This window comes from Heloderma suspectum, chromosome 2 (genome assembly GCF_057233095.1).
Source record: "Heloderma suspectum isolate Gila_16-S chromosome 2, 16-S_ref, whole genome shotgun sequence".
Lineage (NCBI taxonomy): Eukaryota > Metazoa > Chordata > Lepidosauria > Squamata > Helodermatidae > Heloderma > Heloderma suspectum.
The window spans coordinates 190,119,653-190,135,059 of record NC_139459.1 but is presented as its reverse complement, the minus strand read 5'-3'; the positions used below and the strand labels follow the sequence as shown (position 1 = coordinate 190,135,059).

The 15,407-nt window shown below is 45.0% G+C and overlaps 1 protein-coding gene across 1 annotated transcript in view; it reads right to left on the bottom strand.

Moving 5' to 3' along the window:
* LOC146353619 (keratin, type II cytoskeletal cochleal-like) overlaps nucleotides 1–15,407 on the bottom strand; it is a 28,006-nt gene that overhangs the window by 9,934 nt on the left and 2,665 nt on the right. The window contains exons 2-4 of the mRNA XM_084836888.1: nucleotides 15,178–15,386; nucleotides 6,613–6,673; nucleotides 4,817–4,912 (exon numbers count right to left, since the gene is read on the bottom strand). Coding sequence (XP_084693014.1) covers nucleotides 4,817–4,912; nucleotides 6,613–6,673; nucleotides 15,178–15,386 — 366 coding nt within the window. The remainder of the gene's footprint in view (nucleotides 1–4,816; nucleotides 4,913–6,612; nucleotides 6,674–15,177; nucleotides 15,387–15,407) is intronic.

The window sequence follows — 15,407 nt, the reverse complement described above, 5'->3', positions numbered from 1 at the left end:
GTTGCAGTTTTGTGTGTGTTTATTAGAAACTGAGATCATGACCAAAACTATATGATAATAGGAAATGGTTCTGCTCCAGAAAGTTTGGAGCAGATCATTCAACTCCAACAAAATTCTGGATACACCCAAGTGTATTGCCCTGGCCATGGGCTGCTAAGGTTTGGAGGTGCTGAGATAGTGATAAGCCAGATCCAGGTTTGCTTACAAGGAGCCTTTATCGAGTACTTACAGCACACAGGCGTACCCAATGGTTGGATCAGACAGCTTCTCTGAACCCAGAGCCATGGGGTACAATGGGTCTTATACCATACATGTTAGCAGTGAGGCAGCATGACAGCAGCAAGCGTTACTTTGCGTTCATCCACAACTTTCCCAGCAAAGGCTAACAGCCCCATGTACAGAGGGGAAACAATCAGAACTTTCCCAGCATAGACACCTGTAGCTTAGCACAAACAGAGCTCCTCTTCTCAGACACTTCCTAGGCCCTGATAAGATAAATGGTAGCTCATTAGCATGGAATGTGCTGAGGCGACGATATCGACCTTTGACTCATCTCACAAGCCAAGAGGCCCACTAGCAAGGAAATTGCACTTAATAATGAACCAAAGCAAAGCATTATGGATCTCTAGGCCCCTCTAAAACTACAGGTGTCTTGGTTACTAGGGATGTACGAAAGTCGTTTACCTTTTTGAAGGGTGACATTTGCAGTGGGGGGGAGGCGCTCCATCCCTCCCCCCGAAATTCTCTCTGACCGGCTCCACTCCATGGTGACTCCACAGAGCCGCTGGCCGGGGCCGCCCGCAGCCGGACATCTGGCCGCTGGGCAGCCTGCACAGGGACGCAACTGACGGCAGCCGTAGCCGCCACCATTTGCGTCCCTGCATTTTGCTGTGATAGGCTATGTAAATATTTACATAGCCTATCACGGCAAAAAAAAGGGAACACAAATGGCAGCCACCGTAGCCACTGCCATTTGCATTCCTTTTTTTTTTTCTTTGCCATGATAGGCTACATAAATACTTACGTAGCCTATCATGGCCTCCGCAGGGATGCAAATGGTGTCCCTGCATTAGCCGTGATAGGCTAAGTAAGTATTTACATAGCTTATCATGGATATAATGAAGAAGCGAATGGCAGCCGCAGATGCGGCCGCCATTCGCAAAGCAGTGCGAATGGCAGCAGGTAAGTGCTCTGTTTCGCGCGACTTTCGCAGGGCGTGGGGGCGTGGGGCTTTGTTCCGCCACAGATTTCGGGGGGCCAAATGCACTGGTATTCAGCCTCACCGAGATCCGTGGCGGAATTCTCTGACATCCCTATTGGTTACAGACCTGGGGCCATTAAACCAAATTGCACCAACCCTTTCCACCCATGCTCCAAAGCCTCCTTTGTAGCAAGAGTATGGGTGGCCATGTGTCTACTTTACAGACGAAACTCTTCTACTTGAAGGGCGATCACATGGCAGCTCTCTGTTCAAAGGTGTCATCTATTTGAAAGGTTGTGTCCAGTCCAAGTCCAGTTTCAAGATAAAGAACTGCTTGTCCTGCTTGTGGGTTCCCGTTCGACAGCTGGTTGGCCACTGTGTGAATAGAATGCTGGACTAGGTGGACCCTTGGTCTGATCCAGCAGGGCTCTTCTTCTGTTCTTATGAATTCTAAGAAGGGACAGCAAGGAGGGGCCTTGAAGTTGCCCATCAGCAGTGAGCACCTGGACTGATGAGCAGGCACACAGCTCACCTGGTCACAGCCTTCCTCACTATGGTGAGATGTATTATATGTCTACTTAATTATAGTAATTAATTGTAAATGTGCATACATATGATATGAGTATATAGTTTTGTTTGATTTTTACAAATCAGTGTCCTCTTTGGCTTCCTTTTTAGTGATACATTTCCACTTTTCTGGCAGTATGGAAGTGACCACCCTGGGCAAGTGGCCACTGGGTGACATCACTCACTCCTTGCCAGGCCAGAGACCTCTGCGTTCGCAAAGCAAGGTTTGGGATGATTCAGGGATGTCTCCAAGTCCCATGAAAATTTGCCTTACACACTACTATTGGAAAAGATACTTATTGGTTTGCAGTTGGTCCCAGATCTGCTCCAGTTTAACCTAGGTTCCTACTGGGGCAGAATTATGTCTGGAGCAGACCTGGGTCCCCATTCTAGTCTATCCCTGATTTCAGCTGGAGCAGAATCTGGAACCAACCCTTAAATATATAGGATATGAACAAACTGCATCTTTCAACACACATCACAAACATACTAAAAATGTGTGTTGGGAAGGGAGAAATGGTGATCACTTATTTTTGGCTCAATTTTTTTAAAAAAACCAATGGATTATAGAATGCCTATTTATGTGGGCATCTCACTGCCCAAACGTCAATACTTAGCAGGGCTTTTGTGGGAAAGGCATCCTTCTATCTGTAGGTGAAGCTTTTGCTCAAATGGACGTGGGCTTCCATTTCATGGGGTGAGATTTCCATAGGCTAAGAGCTTGGAGCCTTCCCCTCAAACTGTAACTCGTGTCTATGCTGCAGTGCCACTTTTTATCACATCAACACACAAACTGGGGGGGGGGGCGTTTCTGCAGTGGGCATTGTCTAATCCAGGTGGTGCGCTATGCATGCACACAGTTCACCACGTGGCTGCCCAAACAGAGCATCTTGAAGAGGCTTAAAATGGTGGTCATCACATGCAGAAGATCAACCCATTTTGTGGCCTTATCTGCACGTGATTTTCCCCGTACAGAGAATAATGGGGACATATGCCCCACTGAAGCCCCAGCATTAGTAACAATGATCGACTGGTACAGGCTTGGAGTAATTTTTCCTCCTGAAACATGGCCAATACTGAGCTCATCCTGCCACAAGAAATCAATATTAACTCATTAAACCAGCAGCATTTGTAAACTCCTTGTGACTCTCATCTATTGCACACAAGAATCACATGAGGCAACCAACCGGATCTACTTTGCAAGAGCTTAGGGTCTTCACTACAAAACCTTAGTTAACCAGGGAGGCATTTGCACATTTTACAGTGCTAAGGCCGAGGCTGGCAAATGGCCTAGTAGAGGCTATGAATCAAAGGGATGGGAATGCAATGAAAACTAAACACACATGATTAGAAGCATATAGCTTCACTGCTTGTAGTTTTCATCACAGAGGATATACAATCATCATTTGCATTCAGTGGCTTTGCAAGCTTGAACTAAAATTTATTTGAGGCAACTTATATGGGAACTGGATTGTCCAATGGAACTGCTTGAGGTTGTCCCATTCTCATGTGGAGCAAAGTGATGCTTCTCACAAAAGCCTCTTTATCTTAATCCTTCGTGCAGCCTCATGCAAATGACACATTGGTCTACCTAACCAAAGGGAGGAATTAACCATTATCCTTAGTACACTATGAAACAGGACCTAGCCAGACTTGAGTTGCATCTGAATGATCTAAGTCTAAACATCTGTTCTGCTATACTAAAAAAAAACAAAACTTCTGTTGAAAATTTCGGCAAGTAAATCCATTCACCCACCCATGGCATTGATGTGTCCTCTTCAGTAATTACAAGCCATGAAATCGTTTGTGCAATATTTAGTAATATGGAGAAGACTAGTGCCCTTAAAGACTTTATGCAAATGTAACTGTTAACCATGGTTTGTTTTCTTTAACTATGATTAAGCATCACATGTGAATATTTTAAATAGAGCTAGTCAAAAATGCCCCCATCCCTCATTTCGGAAAGGAACATAGTTCAGACATAGAATGCATGCTTTGTATGCAGAAGCTCCCAGATTCATAAGAACACAAGAACAGAAGAAGATCCCTGCTGGGTCAGACCAAGGGTCCATCTAGTCCAGCATTCTGCTCACAGAGTGGTCAACCAGCTGCCCGTGGGAAACCCACAAGCAGGACATGAGTGCAACAGCACCCTTCTGCCCATGTTCCCCAGCAACTGGTTTACTGGGCAGTATCAGAGGCATACTGCCTCTGATACTGGAGGTAGCACATAGCAATCAGGACTAGTAGCTATTGATAGCCTTCTCCTCCAGGAATTTGTCCATTCCCCCTTTAAAGCCATCCAAAGTGGTGGCTGTCACTACATCCATGGCATCTCCAGGAAGGGCTGGGCTGGAGCAGACCCCTGCCTGAAACCCTGGATAGCCATTGCTGCCAGTCAGTGTAGGCAGTACTGAGCTAGATGGACCCATGGTCTGACCCAGTATAAGGCAGCTTCCTATGTTCCTATTCACAAGCTGCAATAGTGGAAGAACCATTTCAGCTATTTTCAGGGGGTGGGTTCAGGAGCTTCAGGGGAGGGGCTTTACCATGATACATTTGCAAGACAGAAATTTTAGAGGGACATGCTAACAGTTGACATGTAAATATTTATGCAAATTCTTTACATGCACCACCTTGCTTATCTTCTTACACTAAAGCAGGGGTGCAGAACCTCAGACCCAGGGTCCCAATCCAACCCACCTGCTGTCCCAGCCTGGCCTTCCAAGGTTCCCCAGATGGCCACGCCCTGTTCTCCAGACCTCAACCTCTTTCGTCTAACCACCAATCATTCGGTGGGTTTCCAGCTTTTCTGCAGTTTTTTCTTCATTCCAAAAGGCTGAAATGCCTCTCCTAAAGCTTAATTACTGGCACTAAGAACTTTAAGACACAATATGCTAGTATTTGAGGCCCTGCCCCTTTTGCCTTCAGCCCCACCCACCACTGGAATTGACAGCTTCCCTGAAACAGACTTTGACCTTCGGGCTGAAAAAGGTTCAATATCCCTGCACTAAAGACGAGACAGCAGGCATGGAGAAGTTTACTTACATTTTCATATAACATTCTCAAGAAGTTTATCTCATCAGTCAGTTCATCCACCTTGGCCTCCAGCTCCACCTTATTCATGTAGGAAGCATCAACATCCTAAAAAAGCAGAATACAGGCACCAAATAATGTCATAGGAATGAGAAATAAGAGGGAGGGGAGAAGATTGCCACCATGTGCAACCGATGGAGAATCCCACTTCCACATTCCAAGAGTTAATCCCCAAACAATGAAAACAATTGTGACATGTTCCTAAAATGAAATTGCCCTTGTGACTTAGGGTCAAGCGAAACATTGCACTAAATGTGTAGTGTACAGCTCCGACTGCATTTTTTTTCTTGAATTTATCATAGGCGTGTGTGTGAGAATCCTACCAAGACTGCAGTGTGCAAGGAGATGAAGTTATACCTTCTTTCTCCAGCCACTGTCAGCACAAAAATCCCCCTGCCCCATGCATGTGGCTAGGAGAAAAAGGTCCTGTTAGGCCATTGGGAACTATTTTTCCTAAGCCTCATAGCCATGAAGAGGGTGGTAGTGGGGAGGCATTTTCATCCCAAATGTGTCTGGGGAGGGAAGAGATAAACCTCCTCTCCTCAGAGGTGATGGTCTCGATGACAATCATGTTGCCACGCTGGTAATTAATTAAAGAAAAAACACAGTCATCACTGCACACATTTGGCCCTTAGTCCCTTCCCAACATTGCCCGTGACCTGTTTGACCTTGGGTAAGTCACCTCTCCTTTCTGTATGTCTTTTATCCTTCTGTTCTGTTCTGTCCTGTCTGTTTGTTTTGTAAATAAGTGAACAGAAAGCCCATGCCTGCACAATGGGCACCTTGCTTTGGCTGCCCAACCCAAATGATAAGGAAGTATGTGTAATGCTCAGTGTGATTAATTGCATCGGAGCTACTGAATAGGTTTTTTTAAATATTTCTTTTAAATAAAGCTGATTTTCAAAAGTGTTGAGCGTCTCTCCTCCAGTGGAAGTCAAAGGTTGCAGCACACTTGGTAACTGAATAACAATCCTCTGATCTGCCCATCTCCCACATACTCCATAAAAAGTAAGCCTATTCTTTATGAGGATTTTCCTTTCGGAATCTTTACTGAGTATGAGTAGAGTTCATACAAATGGCAAATGGGATGGGGGAAAAACTGTTCAGGGACTGTACCACTTCATACTGTGTGGCAAGGCTCCATGAATGATTGCTTCCCATGGGGGGAAATCCATGCCTTTAGAAAACTAACATATCAGAGGGGAGGTAAGTCTAGAATGTTTATCCCTGACTTCTAATTCTTCATGTGTAGAGAGTGTTTTAAAAAATAAAATATGGGCGAACATCCAATTATGTGACCCTTCATCTGCAGTCTAAAGTGATGCAGTCTAAAAACAGTTTTACTACCTCTTTTCCTGTTCGTGTAGACCAGACTTCACACGGAAAATATATATATATCCAAAATTCTGCACTGCAGTTTGCATAATTAACACTCCATCAGAATCAATTTGGGAATTTGGAAAATTCCCCAGAATGAAACTTTCATAGTGCTGGCCACTTTAAAATGACAATATCAAAATCTAATCCAATCTGTTCCAATTGTTTGACCAAGTCTGGCAGAGCCTGTTCACATGGCAACTCAGCCTATAGTGCTGCAGAAATACTATCAAAAAATCTTGCCATACTAGAATCTTGAGTGCAGCCATTGACCGGCTGGCCACGGGCTGGGACTCTGGGAGACAGAACATGCATGATCGCTACATGACTGTGTGAATGCAGAGGCCCTAAGAAAAGTTAGCTATTCTCACCTTCTTGAGCACAACAAAGTCATTCTCTGCTGATGTGCGCTTATTGATTTCATCTTCGTATCTGTTGGTGAAAGAGAATGAAACTGATCATTTAAAAGTAGTTAATCATAAAATCATGGCACATAACCTCAGAGTGAAAATATGATATCTAGGAAATCAACAGCATTAATTATGGTTCTCCCTGCTTTCAATACCCATCCATTTTCCTTCATTTAGTTTTTTCCTGTTCATATCTTTTCAAATCATTCTTCATACACGATTCTGAAGTCCTGGAAGGTAATAATTAAGCTGTGAGTAAAGATTTTAAGATCTAGCTGTGCATGTCTGTTCTGAAGTAAGCGCCGATGAGTTCAAGGGGGCTTACTCCCAGTTAGGACTGTATAGGATTGTAGCACAAATCAAATAAAGGCATATGAGCTAGCTAGATACTGATTGCCTTCACTAAGTAACATGAATACGGTATCCTGTGTGTTAGATTCTAATCCAGTTTTTGTTATTTAGTTGAGGTTGGATGCCAAGGTCATTCAACTGAGTCCGTGTTCATTCTATTAAAAATCTGCCTACCTGCACATGTTAAGCAACTTTACCAAAGAGAAATGCAACAGATATTTGGGATTTTCATTTTCAGGAGCAAAAATTCCACATTCAAGTTGTAGCTGAGGATTCTAAAGGCGCAGTCCTATGCATGTGTAGACAGAAAAACATCCTACAACTCCCAGCATGTCCCAGCCAGTTTTAGGACATTTTTCTGTCTAAATATGCATAGGACTGTACCCTCAATATAGGGCTTCATCACACAGAGCTTTTATCCTGCGATTGAGATTGCTCCTTCATGGACGTTTGCAGGCTCTTCACATGATGCAGTGATCATCCCAGGCATCTCTTGCACTAAATGCCCTTTGTTCTGTTTTTAAATAGATCGCAGTTAATGAGCTATCAAATTACCCCGTTGTGTTCTGCTCCAGTTTCCTCTGTGAAAAGAGGAAAAGCAGCAAGAAGAGGAGCGAGATCAGTGAAATATAATGGAAGACTCAGATACGGGGAGAAGGAGGGAGGAAGGAGGTGCATGTGGAGTCAATTGTGATCCTGCATTTAAAACAGAAGCAGAAAGCCCCGTTTTAAATGCAGGATTTTAGGCTGGTGTAGAAATGCCCAAAGTCACTAGTTTCCAAACAGATGCAGTGGATTTTTTTACAGCTAGATTAATTTTACAGAAAGGGGAAAGATGCATGGTAACCAGTACCAGATGGAATAGCAAGCTGGTCAGCTGGAAAGAGTAATGAGCAATAGCCTGGAAAAATCTGTCTTCACAAGAATTAGATGCCCTAGTTTCCTGATCACTGGTGTAACTTTTTAGCAAGGAGAAAATATTTGGGGGAAATAATGCTGCTGTATTTAGGAACATCGACCCCTCACCTTGAGTTCTCGAACCAAAAAAGAAAGCTACCCAAAGGCTACAGTGACAACAAGCCCAGCAGTGCACACATTGCAAAATGGATGATACCTAATTAGGCAACCACCCTGCTTAGAAGGATCTGAGGAACAGAGTTGATCGTGTTCACCTACATGAGAGCCAAGAATGTGATACTGTTTCAAAGAAAAGGAAGTCACTGTTCCTCTCTCTTCATTCTTATGATGGATAACTGGTTTGGCAACAGTCCTAAGCATCAAGACCAATGGGTGTAATGGATCTCAGCTTCAGTATTTACCAGTACAAACCAAAAAGGCAAAATATAGAGCATTCTTTTTCTCTTGCTTCAGTGCTGCCAAAACCACATTTGCTGGGCTGTTCCACTTTTCTCACAGTCTGCCAATGTCCTTGAACAAGGATGTTGGTGGGCAAAAACGGGTTCAAAGGGCTATGAGCAAAGACAGTGCAATTAAGGGCACTACTTCCTCTGTATCATTTACACTAGCTATTTTAAATGGACTTTGCCCTTATTTCAGTCATTATGATTTCTTTGTGTTAGTCCTTCTGCTTTTAATATCGACAAATTGTGACTGTCATCATTATCTAATCTAGACTCCTGGGCTGTCAGCAAAGGTCACAGATACTGTGAGTACTGGTTTAAAAAGAAAAGAAAGACACTCGTACCTTTCCCTTCCTCAAATGAGCTGAGAGCAGGTAGGGATGTATGCGAATTTCATTTTGCTTGCAAACTATGTAAGCATGCACTGTCTGAATCCCTGAACGCAATCACAAGCGCATTTCTGCCAAAAAAAATGTTTGCAAATTGCCAGACATGTGCTTGCATTTGACTTGTACAACTTTCTCAGTTTGATTTTGTGCAACTTTCCCAAGTGACGCAAATTTCCTTTGCAGACTGAAAGCCCCACTTCAGTCTATGGAGGAAAGTTGCGCAAATTAGGAAATTTGCTCAGTTTTCACATTCGACCGCTTGTCAATTGGCACAACTTTCCTGTTCGCGCAGAGCGAGCAGCGACCACAACTTCAAACTGGAATCAGGCACGAGACGAGCAACTACACACTGTTTGGAGAATCATAGCAATCTTGAACATCACTCATTTGCCCATGCCTAGACATATGTGTAGTAATTCCATTTTAGCCTCACTCTACGGCAGGGGTAGACAACCAGGTGCCCTCCAGATGTGTTCAGCTTCAACTCCCTTCAGCCCCAGTCAGCAGGGCCAATGGCCAGGGATTATGGGAGTTCTAGTCAAAACTTCTGGAGGGCACCAAGTTGCCTACACCTGCTCTATGGCATAGCCTAGGCTGAGAGATAGTGACTTTCCCAAAAGCACCATGTAAGCTTGACAGCAACATCTGCACACTGGAACATCATCCTCTAGGGCCACAGACTGACAGTGGCTTCACATGCATTGGCTCGCACATAGGAATTCATTGAAACATGGTGCATCACTTCCACAATGAATTGCTTTTCTGTGTGGCTACTGTCGCATTTAAATTGGCCCTCCAGTTCTCCCAAACAAACATCCACATGATTGGAATGGCCAGGTACTAAAAAGGATGGACGTTACTCTAGCCTTCCCCAATCTGGTGGCCTCTCCAGATGTGTTGGACTTCAACTCCCATCATCCCCAGTCAGCACGTCCAATGAGCCTGCTGGCTGGATATGCTGGGAGGTGTAGCCACCCAAACATCTGGAGAGCACGAGGTTGGGGAACTTTGCTTTGCACTTTTAAAAGTGGGGTAGAAAAAGGAACTGGATTCACTGAGCGTCCTCTGAACTCAGCCTCAGTGTTGCCCATCTGTAAAACAAATACATGTTTTAGGAATTTCTTCTAAATGCTTAATTCCTTAGTTATATGCTGCATATATGTGTGTTATATATTTGATCTGATGCATTGGAAGTGCCACACATTAAATTAAACCTGAATCGCCTTTAATCAATTTGTCATACTGATAAACTCTGGTTAAAGAATAGCAAAATGTTATATTTACACACACACACACACACACGCTTTCAGAGCAAAAGTCAGTAAACTGGGGGATTCTAAACAGTGAGCAGACACAGGTATAGCGTGTGTCACAGACTAGGACCAGGGAGACCTGGGTTCAAATCCCCACTAAGGCATGAAACTCACAGAGTGATCTTGGCCCAGGCACTATCTCCCAGCCTAATCTACCTCACAGGATAAAATGTGGGTGGGGGGAATGGGAGACGATGCAAGCTGCCTTGAGTTTCTTGGAGGAAGGGCAAGATACAAAAATATAGTAAAATATGTATTTGCTCTTCTAGGCTCAAATCCAAACTCAGCCATAGACTGCCTGGGATCCATGTAATCTCCCAAAGGAACTACTCCTCAGTCTTGGTTTTCCAGAAACTGTACTAGTTCCTGGACTATACCACTTCAGACTGCAGGTGGGGCTCACATGATTGAATGCCCCATAAAACCCACCTCCTTAAAGCCATACACACAGAAAATTAAATTCTAGCCAACCCTTCCTCCCTGACATGAGACATCCCCATCCTTATGCATAGGTCCGTCCCCGTCCCCCCCCGCAACACACACACACACACACAGAGGAACATTCCATCAAGTACACTCTCTCTTGCAGTACCACCAAGACACAAGTTTACCACCTAATCTACTAGGCCTCAGCCCTCTATCTGTAAAACAGTGCTAGGGTGGCCATGTCTCCTACTTTGGAGAAGATAGTCCTCTATTTGGAGAGTTGCCAGAGGACAGTCCTCTCTTTGAAGGGCTGCCCAGTCTAAGTATGGTTTAAAAGTAAGTAACCATACGAAGGGTTCTGTACCTTGAAGCTGCCCACAGACGGCACACAGACAGCAGGCTGAGCAAGGCACACAGGTCACCTGGTTGCAGTAATCCTCACTATGGGGAGATGTATCACATTTCTATTTAAACTGTAGTAATAATATTTCTACATTTGCACGTATACATATACATTGGGATATACACATTTTATGCAATCCTGCTCATTTGACTACAACAATAAACACCCTCCCCCCCAACCTCACTGAGAGGATGAACATGGTTAAAATTATTTTGACACTCAGTCTTAATCATCTTTGTTTTAAATCAGCATACAAAAATATGTAAATGTTATTTCTGTTCTGAATGGCCTCCCATATTAATGGCATTTGTACTTGACATGAGAAATATGAGTGTCTCCTCCTATCGTGGGAACTGTCGTGGCTCTTCCCCCTCCCCACGGGTGGTGTAGTGGTAAAGGTTCACGTGCAGATGCTTGTCATGACCATCCCTGTAGCTACACCCCCAAGACATGCAGACTGTTCTAGCAGTTTTCTTCTCCACCAGAGGCAGGCCTTTTGTAAAACTAATGGGGTTTAATTGCTCATTCAAGACCAAGCCGCACCAAAATACTATGCATGACAAGAGGGAACAATACATTGCTGGTGGGGAAATTAATTTTCTCCCCACCTGTGAGGCCTGCAGCTAAGCTCAGAAGGGACAGAGGATTCTGGGGAGGGGGAGGGCAGGTGATGTCAGCATCCCTGCTAATAAACTAAAGTCACAGCGCCGTGTCCCTGTGAGCCCCGACTCCACTACACCACTGCTCCCCACTCAAAGATTCTTGGGGATTTTTGTTCGGTGCAGATGCTGAAAATTATCTCTATTAGAGATCTTTACTCGCACCCCTCCCACAAAGCTATAATTCCCAAGGTTTTCTGAGGAAAGGCCTGTTTAAATATGCAGTATAGATATACCCTTGTTGAAATGCAGGAAAACGCCCTTCGATTGTAAGGCATTGGTGCCTATTTAAAAAATGCAATTGAAATGGTAAATAATATAGCAACCCTAACTAAGCCCTACTCAGGGCTGCCCCCCTCCCCCCCAGTTATCCCTGCTATGCATAATTTTGCTGCACCTGGAGAAGGATTACTAGTTATTGACTTTTCTCCTCTATGAGGACACACCCTGGGGGTTTATCGGTACTGTTTGCTTTCCATTCCTGTCTGAGCTGAGCTGGCTTGCCAACTGGTATAATACTACGGGTGTGGCGAGTGGCCGGGGGGGGGGGGGGGGCTGCTGAGAAGCTGGTCTCTACTAGACTTTCCCTGGGAGGCAAAGCGACCTCTTGTACTGGATCAACCACTAACTGTTGCTCCTCTTGTCTCCATGGAATTCTTTTTAATAACAGCAGGTGCGTGCCTTTGTGAAATGCAGGGCCGTCGATAGATAAAGTGTTTAATCCCCCCCCACCCCCTTCTTGGCCGTCGTTTGCCAAGAGAAAGGGGGAGAAAAAGACCTTTCGCTCCCCGGCATACTCTTTGAATCGAGCACACAAAGGAGCTAATCTCAATTGTAGGGGTACATAGTATGTGCACACACGGCTTTGTAAGCACGCACATGAAACTGGCTGATGGGAATGTAGTAAAAACCTGACAGCTGAAATGCAATTTACTGGGCGAAAGGCGGGGTATAAATAAATATAATCATACAATATAATAATAATTTACGACTACAGCTGAAGGTCACTCAGTTTGTGAAACAAGTTCCAAGTTCTGTAGAATCAGTGTGGTGGTGTAGTAGTGAGAAGGTTGGACTTGGTCTGGGGAGATCTGGGTCAAAATCCTTCCTTGGTCTCTCTCTCTCTCTCTCTCTCTTTCTCTCAGCCTACCTCACAGGGTTGCTGAGGGGACAAAATAAAGGTGTGTGTGACATACGCTGCCCTGAGCGCCTTGGAGTAATGGGAGCAAACAATGTAATAAATAAATAATCTAAGTTAAAAAGAGGGCAAGTGGCTGTCAAGGCCAGCCCTGTGCTTTAACTGTGGGGCATACTCCGTGGATCCATTACTGCACCGATAACAAAGACTACCTCTCGCTCAGTACCACTTGCTGCAGAACATGGGCGGGGGCGTCCTATTGCTCTCATGTCCTGCTTGTGGGACATGCCCATATTCATCTAGTTGGACACTGTGAGAGCAGAACACCGGACTAGATAGGCCTTTTTTCTGCTCCAGCACAACCTTTCTTATGTTCCAAACCACAGTGTGCCATGGGGACAGAGCCTCAGAAGGCTCATAAGGGCACAGGCTGCAAGGGAAGGCAAAACATCCGCCCCCACCCACCCAATCCCAACACACACACACACACACACACACACACACACACACACACACACTGTCTTAGGGCAGAGGTAAGCAACCTTCCAGTATCAGGGCTGCTGCACCTCTAGAGGTGAGAGACATCAGGAAATTAATGGCAGCTGAACCCTGCCCTCGAAGCACTGTACGCTTGCTGGAATTCCCTCTTCTGCCAAAGGAAAGGCAGCATATCAGGCAGAAGGGTTTTAGCTATGATTACATTCCGTGAATAGAGAGTTGTTAATATGTATGTTGGGGAGTGGGAAGGAGCATTCAAACGTGTGATTCCGTCCCCCACCTGCAATCTGAAATGGTACTTCCCAGAAAGGGCTGCGCCACACCCACAGAATTCATCTTTCTGGATCAGAGGTGACCAAAATGGGCATAAGCACCAGTGCTTCAATGCCCCCGGCAGAAGTGCTTAACCTAATGCATCCAGGAACCACATTCACCTTCTGTGCAATCATATCACATTGGTGGACCCTAGACATCTCACGATCAACCAGCAGACCCCAAGGGCTTGCCCTTCCTCCAGCATTTCCAGTTGATAACGAAAACAGTCCCCACATGCATGGCATTCAGCGTCCACTATTCTAGTATATGAATTGCCCAGTTCTTCTCAACTACTGCCTTCCTCAAAGTCACTTACAAAAATATTGAATAAAGCAGACCCATCAACCACAGATTGATCCCTGCATTATAGAAGCTATCCTTTTATCAAAACCTATTGCCTTCTTCCCTTTCTCTTCCCTACTCTGGTTTCTCTTCAGATCGTATAAATCTTTCTAGACTGCAAATGTATATAGGTTTTATACCAGTTAAATTGTCATTACTTCATCCAAAAAATCCTGGAATCATTGACTGGTAAAGATGCTGAAATAGCCTGACATGGCTTAAGCAAACCCATTCTGCTTTAGATCCCACTCATTGTTGCCTTTCATATCTTTAAGTCCTCCATCCATTAATATTTATTTTGGATCCTTACCTTAAGCAAAAGATGTGTCCGCATGGACACTTCGTACGCATGGACACTTCGTACGCATGGAGGTCATGCTCTGTCACATAACCAGAGAGATGGGGAACAGGCCCAGGGATAATTATGGACAACAAGGTGGTGTGTGGTTTTCCATGGCCACATTGTGCCAACCCTATCTGCAAAATAGCACATCAGTGCTCAGGTTGGGCCTCTCCATGCCTTGCCTGCAGACCGACTTCTGACATCCATGCAGACAGCTGGGAGACCAGTAAAAGATATGTTTGGCCACTGCCTGGCTACCAGAACTTGGGTGTACTACCTGGGAACCCTGAAAAGCAGAAGCACCTTAGCAGCAGACCTCTTGTTATCTGTGTTGCTTTTATGGCATCCTTATCCTAGCTGGCTCTGATGCAGTTCTTCCTTACCATGCTGATGTGTCTCCCGCATGCACTGGAAGATGCCGCAAACCCTCACACTGAATAGCATGCAGATAATCGAAGGCTGAAATTCTGTGCACTCTCACCTGGAAGGAAGCCCTACTGAACTCAGTGAGACCTACTTTGGAGCACACATTCATAGGTTCACACTGCCAGTTTTCAATTCTGCTCACACTTGTGTGGGAGTCAGCCTCACTGAAATCAATGGGATTTACTCTCAAATAAACATGCATAGTGTGCAGTCTTTAGACAGGGCTGCAGAATTTCTTTTGGCCCAGGGACTGAATTCCATTTCAGGGGCCGCATTCCAGTGGTGGGTAGGGCTGAAGGCCAAAAGGTGCAGGGCAGGAGGGGATTGCACAAAAGCCAGGAAGCCACCAAATGGACAGTTGCCTGGGGAAAGAGGGTTGGGCTAGGGGAAAGAGTGTGGCCTTTTGAGAAATCCTAGAGAGCTGGATTTGGCCACTGGGCCTGCCTTAAGAGTTTCCTGATTTAGAGAGTGGTTCCTTTAAAGAGGAACCTGAGAATAGATGCCTTGTGAAGAGGCCACCTCAATCTCCCAGTCTCTGCAAAAACCGTTACAAATACATTACTTGTGCTTGAAATCCTCAACAAGATCCTGCATGTTCTTCAGTTCTCCCTCCAGGCGTCCCTTGTCATTCAGCAGGCCGTCTAGCTGCTTGCGCAGGTTGCTGATGTAGGCCTCAAAGATGGGTGCAATGTTGCTCCGTGTGGTCTTCTGCTCCTGTAGGAGTCTCCATTTGGTCTCCAGCATTGTCTTTTGCTGCTCAAGGAATCGGACCTGAAAAATGCCCGCGGGCCA